The sequence below is a fragment of the Cnephaeus nilssonii genome, assembly GCF_951640355.1.
Source record: "Cnephaeus nilssonii genome assembly, chromosome: 7".
NCBI classification, from domain to species: Eukaryota; Metazoa; Chordata; class Mammalia; order Chiroptera; family Vespertilionidae; genus Cnephaeus; species Cnephaeus nilssonii.
In genome coordinates, this window is record NC_137078.1 from 97,968,857 (window position 1) to 97,984,701 (window position 15,845).

At 37.3% G+C, this 15,845-nt stretch overlaps 1 protein-coding gene across 3 annotated transcripts in view; it reads right to left on the bottom strand.

Moving 5' to 3' along the window:
* Window positions 1-15,845, bottom strand: part of KIF1B (kinesin family member 1B) — a 138,546-nt gene that overhangs the window by 67,661 nt on the left and 55,040 nt on the right. For 2 of the 3 annotated variants that reach the window (XM_079777209.1, XM_079777210.1), the window contains exons 10-15: window positions 14,986-15,061; window positions 14,279-14,357; window positions 13,344-13,486; window positions 9,265-9,398; window positions 2,242-2,321; window positions 1,153-1,228 (exon numbers count right to left, since the gene is read on the bottom strand). In XM_079777209.1, coding sequence (XP_079633335.1) covers window positions 1,153-1,228; window positions 2,242-2,321; window positions 9,265-9,398; window positions 13,344-13,486; window positions 14,279-14,357; window positions 14,986-15,061 — 588 coding nt within the window. Of the gene's footprint in view, window positions 1-1,152; window positions 1,229-2,241; window positions 2,322-9,264; window positions 9,477-12,141; window positions 12,184-13,343; window positions 13,487-14,278; window positions 14,358-14,985; window positions 15,062-15,845 lie in introns of all 3 variants that reach the window. The other variant, XM_079777211.1, reaches the window with a different exon arrangement.

A 15,845-nucleotide genomic window follows, 5' to 3' on the forward strand; every position in this document is an offset into this window, starting at 1 on the left:
AGAAACTTAGCAAAAATCACAGGAATATTTTATATCACATAAAACAAAAGTACCAATTGAAACTCCCTACCCATTCTATGCTAACCCAGAGAGATCATTATCAGACCCTTACGCAAAGACATTTAAGTCTCTTAATAGGCAACTTGAGGTCATTTGAAATGAAGGACCGTTTATTATTGGTAGGAAGAATGTGGTTTGTACATCAAATATGTTCTATTATTACACAAATAAGCACACAAAATAATCACTTGATAATATTTTCTAATATCTAACAACAACTAAGAAGCAACTTGGTAAAAACAACAACAACAAACAACACACCTTACTATTCTAATTAACTAAAAGGTATCTACTACTTCATAACTATGATTATGTAAGTAGGAAGGTAATTACTGGAGTCCTTTTTTGTAACTGGTAAAGGAGCAGAGGCTAGAAGGACGAGGACAGGAATTGCTTTGCTCAGTACAGTTGTCTATAACACAAACTGTAGAAGCACACTAAAGCAGTTATTTTTCTAAACAAACCTGAACAGCTGGAATTGCTTCTAGAGAGTTATAAATGAGGGTTGCTGGCATCTGTGGGAAAATCTACACAGAAAGAGTAGCCAAACAGAAGCAAGGGGTGCTAGGTTAGGCTGGGCCTTTAAGAGAAAGCAGCAATGAGGAAGATTAAACATGCTCAATCTTGACCAAAAGGTACAGATTTATTGCCTTGAGTTTTATTTTGTAAACCATAAACAAAATAGGCTGCCCTTGGGCTGTAAGATGAAATCAGAAATATATGAAATTAAGTAAGCCAAGTCTCAAGATTTTGTTTTAATAATATATTTTTATTGTTTTCAGAGATAAAGGGAGCGAGAGATAGAAATATCAATGATGAGAAAGAATCATTGATCAGCTGCCTCCTGCACACCTCACACTGGGGATCAAGCCCAAAATCTGGGCCTGTGCCCTGACCAGGAATCAAACCATGACCTCCTGGTTCATAGGTTGACGCTCAACCACTAAGCCACACCGGCCAGGCCAAGTCTCACTATTTAAAAAAAGTGGGGGGGACGCTTTGAGGGGCCAGCCCAAAAAGACATGAAGCACCCCAGTGACTAGACAAACAAAAAGTTTCTGTTTGGTTGAGTTTCACAACAGTATTTCTTACCTTTTTAGGTGAGAAAACCCCCAGAGTTCCTCCGTCTTCCCGAATGGCAACTCCCATCTCGGCCAACAAGGCCTCTCTAGAAAAAACAAAATCACATCAGAATTCTAATACCAAAATGTCAATTAAATCACTCTAATATGAATTGAAAAATAAAGCAAAGCAAAAACAATTGTCCTGTGAAAAAATCTGCTTATCTCATCATTAGAGAAATTATTTTTAAGAGAAAGAGCACATTCAAAATAAATTATATTCCTCTATTAGATAAAGTTATCTCCACCTAAATAAGAACTCTGTCTCATCTCACGTTAGAGATAGACAATAATTCATAATGTTTATTTGTATAAATAAGAAAGAAAGGGATATTCCTTAAGGCTCAACATAAGACTCAACCATTTCTTCAAAATCTAGGAAAGCAATCAGAAAGAAACTTTGATAGATGAGTATTGTCTATGAATTTGATTTTTCTCAAATGTTATGTTCCCATGTTCAGCATATTGGTTCAATAATTCTAGCTTAAAATTTTTATATTAAGTAAAAAAGTTCTAATTGTTTGATACATTTACTGTATCAATATATTGAAACTTACTTCTGCCTAATTTCTATGATGAGAAAAGACCGACATTTCAAAAATGTATATTTATTCCAATAGCAAAAGTATTATTTTGGGTTATGTTCACATTCAGGGTAGAGATAGAATAGGGAATTTAAAAGTTTGCAATTTAAACTCCTTTATTTCTTACCAAGAGGTTCTATAAAACTTCAAAAGACAATAATCAGAATAACTTTATAAATCTGGGCAATCTCCTTGCAAATTAAAAACTTTATTCCCCAACTTGTTCCATTTTTATATGGATACCCAGCAACACGCAGTATGGTAACTACTGAAGCACCATGATTTCCTAGAGAACATTTAAATATGTGAATTTTATTTCAAAGTATAAATTCAACTGGCCATAAGTCCCCAAATTTATTTTTTGCTTTAGGATAGAAGGTTCTTTGTTTTTAACTTCTATTTTATCTTTTCTTACTACAAAAGTAATCAAAATTCCTTAGAAAATTTAGACACTTCCCAGAATTTAACCTCCTGACCTCTCCATTCTGATGGCCTCTGTTTTACGCAGCTTCTCTTCCCAGGTTTCATTCAACTCAGCAATGATCTTCTCTGATTCCTACGGGAGGAAGTCCACAGTTAAAGTGGCAGTCTCATAATTTAGCGTAGCATGCGTAGGAAGGACAGCAAGAAGCAGATGATGTCCTTTGAGAACATGAGGCAGAATCTAATATGATGACATTTTTTTCCTTTCTTAATATGTAAAAAAAAGAATCATAAAGACCAGACCTAACACTAAATCAGTCCCAGATATATGAATTTAAGTCCTAATAAAAATACCTTAATAGTGTATGCGTGTGTGTGTGTGTGTGTGTGTGTGTGTGTGTGTAGAGGAAAGAGTAATAGTAACACCCCAATATGAAAGGCTCTATTTCTGACATCCACTTCTAGTGGAAGAATAAAGTTCCCAAAGGTATTAATGGTTTTTGTTTCACTATTTCGCCATAATACTGATGGGGTTCAGAACATGCTCCCCCAAAACATGGCGTCTTGGCATACTAAATATTGTGAGCTGAAGTAATCTGAAAATGGTATGTGCAGGAAGGACGCTGATCTCCTCCTGAAGCAGGTTATTAGAGCTTCAGGAGAGGTGTCCCCTATACCTGGAGGAAAGGAGCACCCGCACTTCCGAAGACAGAGGAACGCCAAGAGGAATCTGAACAAACAGGCCTTGATAAGTTTCCCCGTTTCCTATTCTTAGCTCACACCCCTTTGCCCTATCACATTTTCCTACACTTTTCACTCTTCATCAAACTTTATGCTTGGGTTTAACACTTCTTATGAAGACTCCTGTGTCATGTCAAACTTTTGTTAAATAAATTGTATGCTTTTCTCTTATTAATCTGCCTTTTGTTACAGGGCCCACATTAGAAGGAAAAACATTTTTCCTGCCCTACCACACAATACCTTCTGAACACAAACCAATGACCAATATATAAAGGCTTAGTATTAATCACAACTGAAAGCATTTTGCTGCTGAGTGACAACTTCCTAATTTCTTGCTGAGTGTTTCGTATACGCCAAAAAATAAGAAATAAAACATCTTTCCTGTTCTTAAGGAGTTTACTATATACCAAGGAAAGAGAGATAAGTAAGTAATGATGAATTCATTCAGTAATTATATATAACCCCATTTTATGCCAAGCCCTATTCTAGGCAACTAGGGGTATGGAAGGAAACAAAATCCCTCCCTGCCTTTATGAGACTTTCATTTTAGTAATGAGATTGAAATAATCAATTATAACCAATAAGTCAAATATATGGTACAGCAGATTGTAGTAAGTATTTTAGAGAAAAATAAAGCCAGGAAGGAAAAGAATGTCTGGGAGGGGTAGTGAGGGAGCAGTGTGGAGTGGGGTTGTCAGGACAGGACTCACTGACAAGGTTCTATGTGAGCAGGAGCTGCCAAATGAATATATGAGGGAACAGGTAGGAAATGCCTGGAATTTTCCAGGAACAACAGTGTGGCTAGAGCAGCATGTTCAAGGACTGTGAGTGGGTATGGACAAGAGGACAACAGAGCTGTGTGTTAAGTGCTGGAACTGAAGTGCTAAGTGGGTGAGGCAAGACTGAGTGATGCTCGTATCAATGAATGAAGGACAAGTAGGAATTGACTAATGGAGGAAGAGCAAGTACCAAAATGGGAGATGAGCATATGCAAAAGACAGGAGAAAATGCTATCATGGAGACAAGATGAGAAAGTTAGACGATGATGATAATAATGATAAGATAATAACACTGTGATAACAGTGATAGTGATTAAGGATAAAAAGTCTTAATAGTTCACAAAATAGTATGATTCATTTAATAGGCTATTATAAGAAGCCTCTGGGATCCCAAAGCGTAATTACACAGAAAGAAACTGTGAATATGTAATACAATAAACCCCAGGTGTCTGGCATTTGCACGGGGCCATGTAAAACAGCCAAGAGTAAAGAATCAAGGCAGCAGATGAAAAAGCAAAGGAGGGCAGGAGTCAGGAGAAACGAACTGGAGAGCACAGTGATGATGATGATGATGATGATGATGATGATGATGATGATGATGGAGGAGAAGAAAAAGAAGGACAATAACAACTGCTACAACTCTAAGCTAGGCAAAGAGCAAAACTGGTAACACTTAGAACTGGCATGGGCATCAGTAAGGTTGATACAAAGGGGGCCACGTAGGAGGTGCACTTTCGGGAAAGAAAAGAGTCAGTTCAGTTAGAACAAGTCTGCAGGGGGCCGGGAGGGCCTGAAGAAAAAGAGACCAAACCATCCAATTGGCTCTCATTAACCCTCCAAACATGCACAGGCCTAGAACCACCTGAACGGCATCTCTACACAGTTCTCCATTAGGAATGGCTAATATTGCAATGCATGTGCCAATCCAAAGCTAAGTGAGGAAGAACCAACACGCCATGATAAGAGGGCCAGCAACTACGAAAAAAACATTCAATTTTGGCAAGCAATAAGATAGCCAGGAAAGAATGCCAGGTAGCAAGCTGTCAACAGTGTGTTATAAAGCATCACAAAAGCTATTCTACAACTCTAACAGGGTAGTGTTAAATGCTTCTGCAAATATCTGTAAAAGGGCAAGTACAAGACAATCTGGCACCTACCTATATGACATTAAGGTTTATTAACGATAGCGGGGTAAAAACGATTACAGTCTCACAATGACAACTTCAAAAACAAAGAAACAGAATATGATACCCTTGACCAAATCAGAGCACTTACACTAGTGCTTAGTATACACAGCGTGGCCCACAAGCCACTGATGTTTGCTATGGAATAAAAAGTGACCCATGAAATAGTTTGTTTTCCTAGTTGATTTTCAAAAGAGATCATGTCAGAGCAGAGGTTTTTCTGGTTGTATTTTGGGGCAACTGTAAACTTACCCTAAGGAAGCAAAATTATTGTCTAGAAATCCTCTTACTATCATTTTGCTGCCAACTCTAAAGTGACCTCTCTAATTTTACTTTCCACCTGGACGGTAAATCAAAATATGATCTCTATGTAGAAAAAAGATGTAATGAGTAAACTGAGGAAGGTACTACTTTTTTCAATATAGCTTCAAGTTGAAATGTTTTTATTGTTTAGAACGCTATTTTTTAAACTTTGAAAAAAGATTAGAGAAAATGATATTGAGTATCATATTAACAAAACTTCAGTGCTGGGAAAACCATTTTTTCCAGAATCATTCTAAGGATAAAGAAACTGAAGATCAAAGAAACTAAGCAATTAACTTGAGGATGCAATTCCTCCTGAGCCATGTCTAAGGCAGAATCGATAGACTTTAAAGAAAATATCCTAAAAAATGCTCACTATAAATTATGTAATAAAGGGTGAAGGATATTCTTTCTTCAAGCCTGAATAACAAACAGTATGAATAAAACAGAGATGCCAACAGGAAGACAGCTTTCAGTCTCCGAGTCATCAACTCACTCTGCAGGCAGGCCTGGAACACTGGTGTCCAGTCTGCCCACAACCCGCTCTAGAAGTCTAATTTAAGATTAAACTAAAATGAGGGTTCACAGCTAAGAAATGAGGAGTTGAGGAGACAAATCTTTAAAAGGTCCTTCCTTCCTTCCTACAGGTACTACACATAAAGAAATGCCGAAAAGCAGAATGACATCAGGAACTTTTTTTTAAAAAATATATTTTATTGATTTTTTACAGAGAGGAAGGGAGAGGGACAGAGAGTTAGAAACATTGATGACAGAGAAACATCGATCAGCTGCCTTCTGCACACCCCCTACTGGGGATGCGCCTGCAACCAAGGTATATGCCCTTGACTGGAATCGAACCTGGGACCCTTCAGTCCGCAGGCTGACGCTCTATCCACTGAGCCAAACCGGTCAGGGCAGGAACTTTTTTTTAAGCTCCAAGGAATGCTGGGCTCAGGTGTCATTCAACTTTACTGTCACATCACATATGTCTAGCTATGTGTACAGCACTGGTTAATAATTATGTTTATATGGCTCAATACAATTATTTTGTTTTGTCAATCCTCATGCGAGAATATTTTTCCATTTATTTTTATTTTTTTAGAGAGAGTGGAAGGGAGGAAGGGAAAGTCGAGAGAGAGAGAGAGAGAGAGAGAGAGAGAGAGAGAGAGAAACATCGATGGGAGAAAGACACATGGATTGGTGCCTCCCATATACACCCTAATGGGTGGGGATGGAACCTGCAACCCAGGTACATGCCCTTGACCTGGAATCAAATCCACGACACTCCAGGTGCATGGACTGATGCTCTCTATCCACTGAGAAACACCGGCCAAGGCTGGCTAAACACAATTTAATCTCTTCACCATGATTCAGTTATGGTGGCAGAAAAATCCACCAAGTCAGAAAAATTTCCATGAAAAAAAATTAGTTTGAATTCTGATATTTAAAAGTTTAGTGCTTATCCATGAAACATTCCTTGAAGCCATCAGATGGCCGAGGTTTTACTGTACTGAACATAACATGCTTCATAAGTGAGTTCCAAGTATGGGGCCCTTGGGCTGCCTAGCACAGCATTAGCCCTTGCATGCTTCTGTAATGGATATTTGCTGATATTTATAGTCTAAGCCTAAGCAATGGCACTCACAGTGCTGACTTTGATGTCAGACTAATAAACAAACACCAATGTCACCACACAGTGACTATCACTACATCTTTGAAAATTTACTGAATAGGAATTAAATCAAGATTACATACATTTCAACTCAGTTTGAACTGCAACTAAAAACTGAAAGCAATTACATGTCTTTCTGTTTTGTCAGACATTTACGAAGGGCTCAAGATGTTTATGATGGGGTAACATGGACTGACCTCTTCCATATGAAAACAGACTATTCGATGAACAATTCAGTAGCAGTACCAACTGATCATGTTTTTAAGAAGCAAAGGGAAATAAAATATTGGGAAAATGAATTGACCCCTCTATTACTGTTTTCCATTACAGTATTTTTATCCTACAGTGTCATGTCTTAGGAACGCAGCTCCTTCACACTCAACAATGAAATAATCCAAAAATGAGGAATTCTCAAGCATTTCTATCATACAAACACTGCCTTGCTGTGGATGCAAGATGTAATCTGCCTGCAGCATTAAAATGCAGGTCTGCCAGAATGGAATTCTCCCCATTCACAGAACAAGAGTAGAATTAAGGCACTTAAGCTTCAGTGAACTACCATGCTACATTAAAAACTCAAGATCGAATGCAAAGAAGCTATTTCCTAAAGGTAGGGAAAATGGAAGATTTCATTTATGTTGGCTTAAAGGATCATTAAAATGAATGCAGTTTTGTTTTGTTTTTGGTGGGAAGTAGGGAGGTTGGGGGGAGGGTTCCCTGAATAATGGCAGTGTTATTCCTTAGAAACTATTTGGAAAACACTGGATGATCTAATTCTTCAGAGTCTGACATTCAACATTATTTTCAGTTGGACCCACTTGGCAGTTAGGAAGAATTTCCTCTTGTATACCAAGATGTATGTTAAAGGAAGGTGTAATCTCATTAGTGCACTAAGGCTTTAATAAGCAAATAGTAAGATTCAAAATCCCCAAATAAAAAGCACATTTTATATTAAATAGGAAGTGGGAGACTTCCCTTTACCTTCCCACAGAGCCCCGCATTCCCACGGTGGCCCCTGCACAGCACCTTTGTCACTGATGCCTACGTGATAAAATACAGGAGTAAAGCCTTCTTGCCCAGGGCTTCGCTCAAGACTTCAGTAACATTTCAAAGTCAATATTACAACAGCAGAAATTACTCTTCACTTTGCAACATGAAAAGATTTCTCACTCCCTCTCCCTCTGCCACTTTCCACTAACATGTTCTGGAGGAAGATACAAGATCATTACTTTGGTTTCCAAAGCACCTTATTTTAGGAGTAAAATGCCCAGGGGGAAGGTAGGCTGATTAAGAAGCAGAAGGCCATTCTTTATGTTAAATCTTTCTCAGCCTCACCTGAAAACCGAAAGGAAGCATTTGTCATCTTCAACTATCAAGCTTAATTCCTCTTAGCGGTGAAAATGTCAGCAAACCTTTTCAATCGTTAATCTGTCAGAGTGTCACTGCTCTCCCAGTCCTTGAATGGGCAGCAGTCGTGGGTGCAAAGAGGACTATTAGCTGGCAGCATGATGGCAACTTCCCAGCTCCTTAATCAGTTTCTTCACACTCCTGCTTTTCCCTACCCTGGCACTTCTGAACACAAAGGCTAAAAGATATGAGTCAAACCATGATCCTGGAGGTGACAAGCAAGGAAAGAAAAAGCATCTGTGATGCTGCCACAGTGACTTGAAGGGTGGCACCACAGGTGACTGTCTGCTCTCATTGTAGTCACTGAGGGGGGAGGAAGAACCCATGAGTCAGAAGACTGCTGTTCCTAACTTCCACATTCATGGAGAGAGGCCAGAAAGTACCCGACCGAGCCAGCAATAGGCTGGGAAAGCTAAGCTGGGTGCCAGGGCAGGTGAGCTGCACAGGAGGCGGCAGCCTTCCACAGCAGTGACCACAAGGTTTCCAGGCCTTCTATGGACTTCCAAAAGATGCCACTTCATGTGTCTCTGAGTAAACCTGATACATAGCTACTCCAATGTACAAACTTTCTTTTGATTGTATATTTGTTTTACTAAATAAATGCATGGCTCTACATAAAATTCTTCTGATGGAACCAAATGTTTTCAACTAATTAATTAGTCTCCAATTAAATTTCTAACTAAACAAGTTCACTGTGACTTACAAACTACCTCAGAACTAATGGACATACCTATGTACTTATCAGTTACTTTGCATGGCCAGCCTACGATCTGCCCTTGAATCTCTCCCACTCTGCCTGGCCACGTCAGAGTCAAGCATTCTGGTGAACAGAAATTAATTATCTTACAAAGTAGCAAATTCCATTTTCAGGATACCTCTAAAAGATAAAGTTCTTCCATATGCTGAACCAAAATCTCAGTGGTTTTCAGTTCTAATTCTGCCTTGTGGAACTACATAGAATACTTTCATTTAGTCTGAATTGTTACTCACCTTTAGACGTTCGATGGCTTCTTCTCCTCCAGGTGTAGACATGATCCTCTCCTGAATACTGGTCACAGATGTTAAGCCCACCTGACTATTGAGTGAGCAGGAAGATGAAGATGAAGTAAGGGACCCCATGGATGCTGTGGAAAAATTGCCAGGGCGTTGATTCTCAGAGGCTAGCAAGTACCTATGCTTATTGTTCTGAAAATCTTTCAGATCTGGGAGACAGACAGAAGGGAAGGCAGAAAAAGAAGAAAGGGAAAGGAACAGAGAAAGAGAAAAGAAAAACAAAACAGGAAGGAACACCCGTGTAAGAAAGGAAAGCATTCAAGTGCCAAGACGAAGACATGTTATAATACAAAAACAAGTTGTACCTGTTCTAGATGGCAGTTCTAAAACATGTCTGTCTTTAACACTGGTATCCTAGAGGTTAAGAACCAATTCTGAATTTAGAAACTAAAAAATAACAGCATGGTTAATGTTGTTGTATCAGGTCGGGCCTCAAAGGATAATGCTTAGGCATTCTCCTTTCTAGTCCTTCTGTGGCTCCAAATCTACAATGCCTTAGATTTACACTACTCGTAAATCCCAATAGTTTGTCACAGTAAGGGAAAAAAGATGATCACTTGTTTATCAATAATAATACATATCAGCCAGGCCCAGTGCTTTATAGCATTCAGCAAAAATTCCCCCAAAATGTCACAGTTAAAACAAAAATATGAATACTTAGTAGTGTCCTTTGTTTAGGAACATTTCAATATGCTAAAAAGAATTTTTTAAATACATTGTTTTTTAAAAATAGAAGAGGTAATTGTAGAAATGACAGGAATTTTGTCTAAGTCCTGGTTAAGAACTTAGGGCTGATTGCTTGCCTTAACAGGGAAGAGCAATTAGCAAATGGATGTTTACATTAATCTATTAGAGCACGCAAAAATTAAGGCTGAGTATTTGCTAAGTAAGGCTCTCACTTTTCCTAAAAGTATGACCATGAGTCATCCATCGTAAGCCAAGTTCCCAGTATGAAATGCAAGTTTTAGGGTCACACTTTTATTTACTAAAGTTTTCAATAGACCTATAGATTTTGCTTTTAAACTTAGTTTTGGCAAATGAGCCACAAACAACAAAGTTCAATAATTTGCTGTTTGTACTTTTCTTTATTAATCATACTTCTCAAATAGACACCAGAGAAAAACCATAGGTATTGTCGCATTCCAATTTTAAAATTAGTTCATTTTTAAATTTGAGAAAATCTACATTGCTTAAAACTCATATAAAAACTAAGTTTTCCTTAAAGAATATGAGTCAATACAAAGAGTCAAAAAAAAAAAAAAGTTCTTTCTGGCCTATTCATGTCTAATTAATCAAAGCCAGTTCTTGAAACCCCTTAAAACTAGTAGTTGCTTCAAGACAGTTTGAAAACCACCATCTGCAAATATAGAACACAGGAAAACAAGCAAGTTTTAAAAGGAGGATAGGAACTGCAGCAAAAGAATTAGCCATCAGGTGATGGCAGCAAGGTGGGGAAGAGTAGGAAGGACAGAGTTAGAAAGTCCAATGGACACATGCAGGCCCTAAAAGGAATTAAGTGTCGTAGATCGAAATGGAAATTCAGAAGTGGTCAGGCTGCTTTCCTGCACGATACAGAATTAGAATTTAAGTCATGCACAGTTTTCAGGGAGAAGCCATAGCTGCTCAGGAAAGAGCGAGGCCACAAGCTGGCAGCACCTCTGGAGCACAAGAGCGAGAACAAGAGGTGTTTTCCCCACACCATGACGGTCAGCTTTGGAAATCTCAGACAGAGCCGTCCAGTCCAAGAGCCACTCTGAATTAGAACGTTTAGTGTCCTCAAGGCCTAACTTTGTCACAGCAGCCAGGGCTATATTTGGTTTCTCCCATGGGTTTCCTCACTGACTGTCAAACCAAAAAATCAATAATTCCTTGATAAACTATCTTAAAAGGGTAAGAAATTATTTCCTCACCAACTTATAACACATATGGGAAGATTAATGTGCGATCCTTTAAAAAATATCCTCATTTCAAGCACAAATTTTATTCACATAAGTTTTTAAAATTTAATTTTCAATTCATGAAAAAGAAAAAAAAAAAAAGAGTTTACCTAACTATCAAGCAAACTGAGGTCCAAGATAGGGAGTAAGCCAATTTAGCCTAATCCAGGGTGAAGGCTAATCCAACAGTCACAGAGCTGCTCAATCACAGAGACTTCCCAACTGGAAGCGACTGTTTTTAATTAATTATATATACACTAAAGCTCACAATTACACAGCTAAGTAAAAAGGATTTTCCTATTAAGTAATCAGATTTGAAGGATATCAAGAGCAAAAAAGGTGTAATAATGATTAAAAGCTAGGGCTCTGAGTTACACTACCCAACCTGAACACACAGAAACCGCTGGATCTCAACAGCCAACTAATCACTCCTAGTAATAGTGTCCTCATTGGTAAAATGGACATAACGGAATTTTTTGAGTTATTGACAGGATTGAGATAATATATCCAAGGTACCAGAACAGGGCCTGACACATTATATACACTTCATAAGCGTGAGCTGCTGTCATTGCTATTATCATCATCTATGACTCTGGATTCAGTTTAATTACATAAGTAGAAACACTGAAGGGTAGAAGCAACATGAGATTCTTCAGCCTCTCGACTTTATTCAAGACACAATCTGAAATGCAGCAAAGACTGCTTTGCTAAATGTAGAAGGGCAAAACTAGGATCATTTCTGAGTCTACACACAGTGCGCTCTGTCTGGGATTTCACTGTTAGAACTGCTGGCATGCAAAGCTCATTTTAGGTTAATCCAGCAGAGGCAGACTAGCAAATCAGAGTACTGGGAATGACCAATACATGAAATACACACATTTGCCTCCACTTCCAGAGTAATCATCGATCAATGGATCAACTGAAGGTAAGCAGGAGGGAAAATACAAGAAGGATCAAAGTTCAGGTTCAGCAGTGACACAGAGAGGGAACAGAGCAGTATTTTGGCATTTGGGGAGATGAAAATATTAACACAGAATATACTATCATTTTACAAACTGTATTCATCTAAAATTAAGTGCTAATCAGTAAGACAAACTAAACTAGAAAACCAGAAGAGGCCTTGAAAAATCTTATTAGAATTCCAAATAAAGTAATATTAATTTTACACTAAAAAAACACACCATAAATATGCTCTATTAAATAAAGCCAAATACTATTCTACCTGAATAATCCAGTTAACTCACTTAAGAGAACTTCTGATTAGGCATGATGCCTAATCAGACATAAGTAGATTCATTTTAAGACAAATGAATTACATTAAAATTAGATTCATTTTAAGACAACACTGTAAGACAACATTCTCTGGAAGTCTAATTCTTAAACTTGAGATCAATTAAATATTTTCCCCTTCATATGTTCATAGGGAGCAGGGTGGGGAGCATTCACACATATGTCACTGCTATTACATTAACCCAGAGAAACCTGTAACACAAAAACAAAAATTTCAAGTAATATTTTTATGAAGTAATTAGTTTCTCAGCGAGAATAAGCTTAACGTTCCAAATAAATTCCATTGCTGATCTAAAACAGAAATCTAACAAAAATACAAGTAGTGATATATAGTCATGAAAAATTAATTTCATGAGTTCAAATGGATATCCTGGTACATACTATATAAAAAACTTCTGAGATCATTTTCATTGTTTTTTTTTAAGAAGTTAAGGAAAAAGCAGACTGGCTGGTGTGGCTCAGCAGTTAAGTGTTGACCCAAGACCCAAGAGTTCCATTCCTGGTCAGAGCACATGCCTGGGGTCTTGGGATTGATCCCCAGTAGGGGGCATGCAGGAGGTAGCAGATCAATGATCCTCTTTCATCAATGTTTCTTTCTATCTTTCCCTTCCCTCTCATCTTTCCACTCTCTCTAAAAATCAATAAAAACATAAAAAAACAAGAAAAATAAAAGAAAAAAAACCCCTTTCCCTACCATCTAGCTTCATCAAGTTCCTTAAATCTAAATTTAAATATAAGAACCCTGAAGAGAAAAGGATTAGATTTTGTACTGATCCTTAATTCACTTACTATCAATGATATCACCCAGTCCCTGAGCACGAAGAAGGTCCTTCAGTCGTGTCACCTCCTCCTTTAATTCACGGACAAGCTTGGCATTGGGGTCTTCATTGATAACAGCATTGCATTTAATTTGTTTTGCACGATCTGCATATCTAGATCCAAAAAGATTCATTTTTGCCATTCCTCAGATGCTCTACTTCTCATAAGTAACATACCATTTTTTTTTAACATGCCATTATTTCTAAAGCAAACAGCTTGAGTATTTACACATTTACGAGCCTTAATAATAAACACATTTGTATAAAGTTTTATAGTACCTTAGAAAGATGAAGAAAAAGGCTCGGATGAATTTAAGTGATTTTCTCAAGATCACAAAAGAAATAAATACCAGAGAAAGGACTCAAAACTGATTAGTCAGACTATAAGTATTCCTTTTCATTATATCAAGTGTCTTTAATGAGAGAAGAGTAGATAGTTTGGGATTAAAATAATGAAGCCTATTCATATATAGAAATAGTCTATTAGTAAACATTCTGTCACTAATTTTTTAAAATGCTACATGTACTCAAAATTGTATTACTTTTTACAACTTGAGCATTTCTATAATGACAAACACCACAAGAGACACTTCTTTTTATAAATATGAATATTATTTAAAAACTTTCACTATTATCTAAAAGTTATCCAAAAATCTAACTTGAACAATATTAATATTTTTCTTATGAAAACGTTTCTCCTTTCTCAATGAAACCGAAAATCATAAACCACAGGTCAATTCTATTATAATAAGAGTCTCCTTCCCTTCACATTTTCCCTATTATGAGAAGGCTGGATCATCATGTACATAAATGACTACCCATACAGCATAAGAATATGCATGGCCTAACAAAATGACTTAACGTGGCATTGTGTTCTTCTAAGCTATTGGGATCAAACTGGAGTACCTCAGAGTGCTCAAAGTTTCATCATAGTTGATATCTGCTGGGCTCAGAGCAGCAACCATTGCAGTCCGAGAATTGCCACCTAAAAAGATGAATCATGATTATCTCAAATCACTCTCATTTTAGAAAAATTTTATTGAATGTATCAGATCAGACAGCACAACCTTAGATCCTAAGATTTAATCAAAAGTCAATAAATTTCTTGAATGTCCCCATGTCAGGCACTGTACTCAAATCTTGGGTCTGGATCTACTGTGTCTACTTTCCCTCTTCCCACACCAATCAAGACCTCAACCAGTTCACCAAAGCTGCTCTTAGCGATGTGAATGTTTACTGGTGACGTGGACAGCCCAAAAGGCCATTCTCAGCCTCTTCTTTCTATCAGCAATGCTTGACACAGATGAATACTCCCTCCTCCTCATCAAGGAGGGAAAAGGGCTAAAGAAACAGTGACTGAAGGTCCTAAAACATCAACAAAAATGAGTAAGGGTTGGTTATATCTGATTACGTACACCTCAAAGGAGCATGAAGCTTTCAAAGAGGAAGAAGGAGCAATAGTTTGAAGCTGGTGTGCAGTAAGGAAGACAACTACTTCACAGTTTATGTCTGGAAGTCAACGACATAGGGGAGAAAACCCTGGTTTAAATAAAGGTGTGCAAATCCAACCAGCTTAAATGAAAAAGATAATTAATAACCAGTGGTCAACATACCTAGGTTTTCTCGAAGGAGCCAAGTAAGCACAGAATCCCTATAGGGAATAAAATCAGTTTTCTTCTTCTTCTTACTCTATTAAACAGAAAGAAATGGTTTTAGTGTTGTTAAGGAGGAAAAAGTCACATGAAAGACAAACCGCCTAAAATTCCCAAGTAAATTAAATTACAGTAGAACCCTCACTGTAGAAATTTAACACTTCACAGCTCCAATTCTTCACAATACCCCAAAGCTCATGTAATAAAGTAATTGCTTCTTTCTATATTTTATTTTGAAAAATTTGTAACATACACAACAGTTTAGGGAGTAATATAATGAGCTACCATATATCCATCATGCAGCTCTAACCATTTTCAATATTTTGCCAATCATGTTTCAATTATCCCTCAAACACTATTCTACACTTTTTATTCCTGAAACATTTTGGAGTAAATTGCAGACATCATGCCCTTTTTATACCTAAGCCCTTAGCAGATAAGGACAGTCTCTTACAGTTCAAAGACCAAATTAAGGAAATTTAACATCAACATACTACTACTATCAATTATCCTGTCCATATCATGTCTTTTATAGCTGGTAATGTTTTAAAGGAAGTCCAACATTTCACCTATAAATACTTCAGGTACATATCTCAAACAGAGAAAGATTTAAAAAAAACATAACTGCATGACCATTATACACTTAGCAAAATTAACAGTAACTCCTTAATATTATCTAATACCCAATCCTCAAATAATACTTTTTACTTTTGCTGAGGGACAAATATAAATCCTATACATTCCAGGCCAAATGTGTAGGACCCAGTCATTTAGTTAACACATTTACTTGTTCAACCACCAAATCATCAAGTGGATTGTTA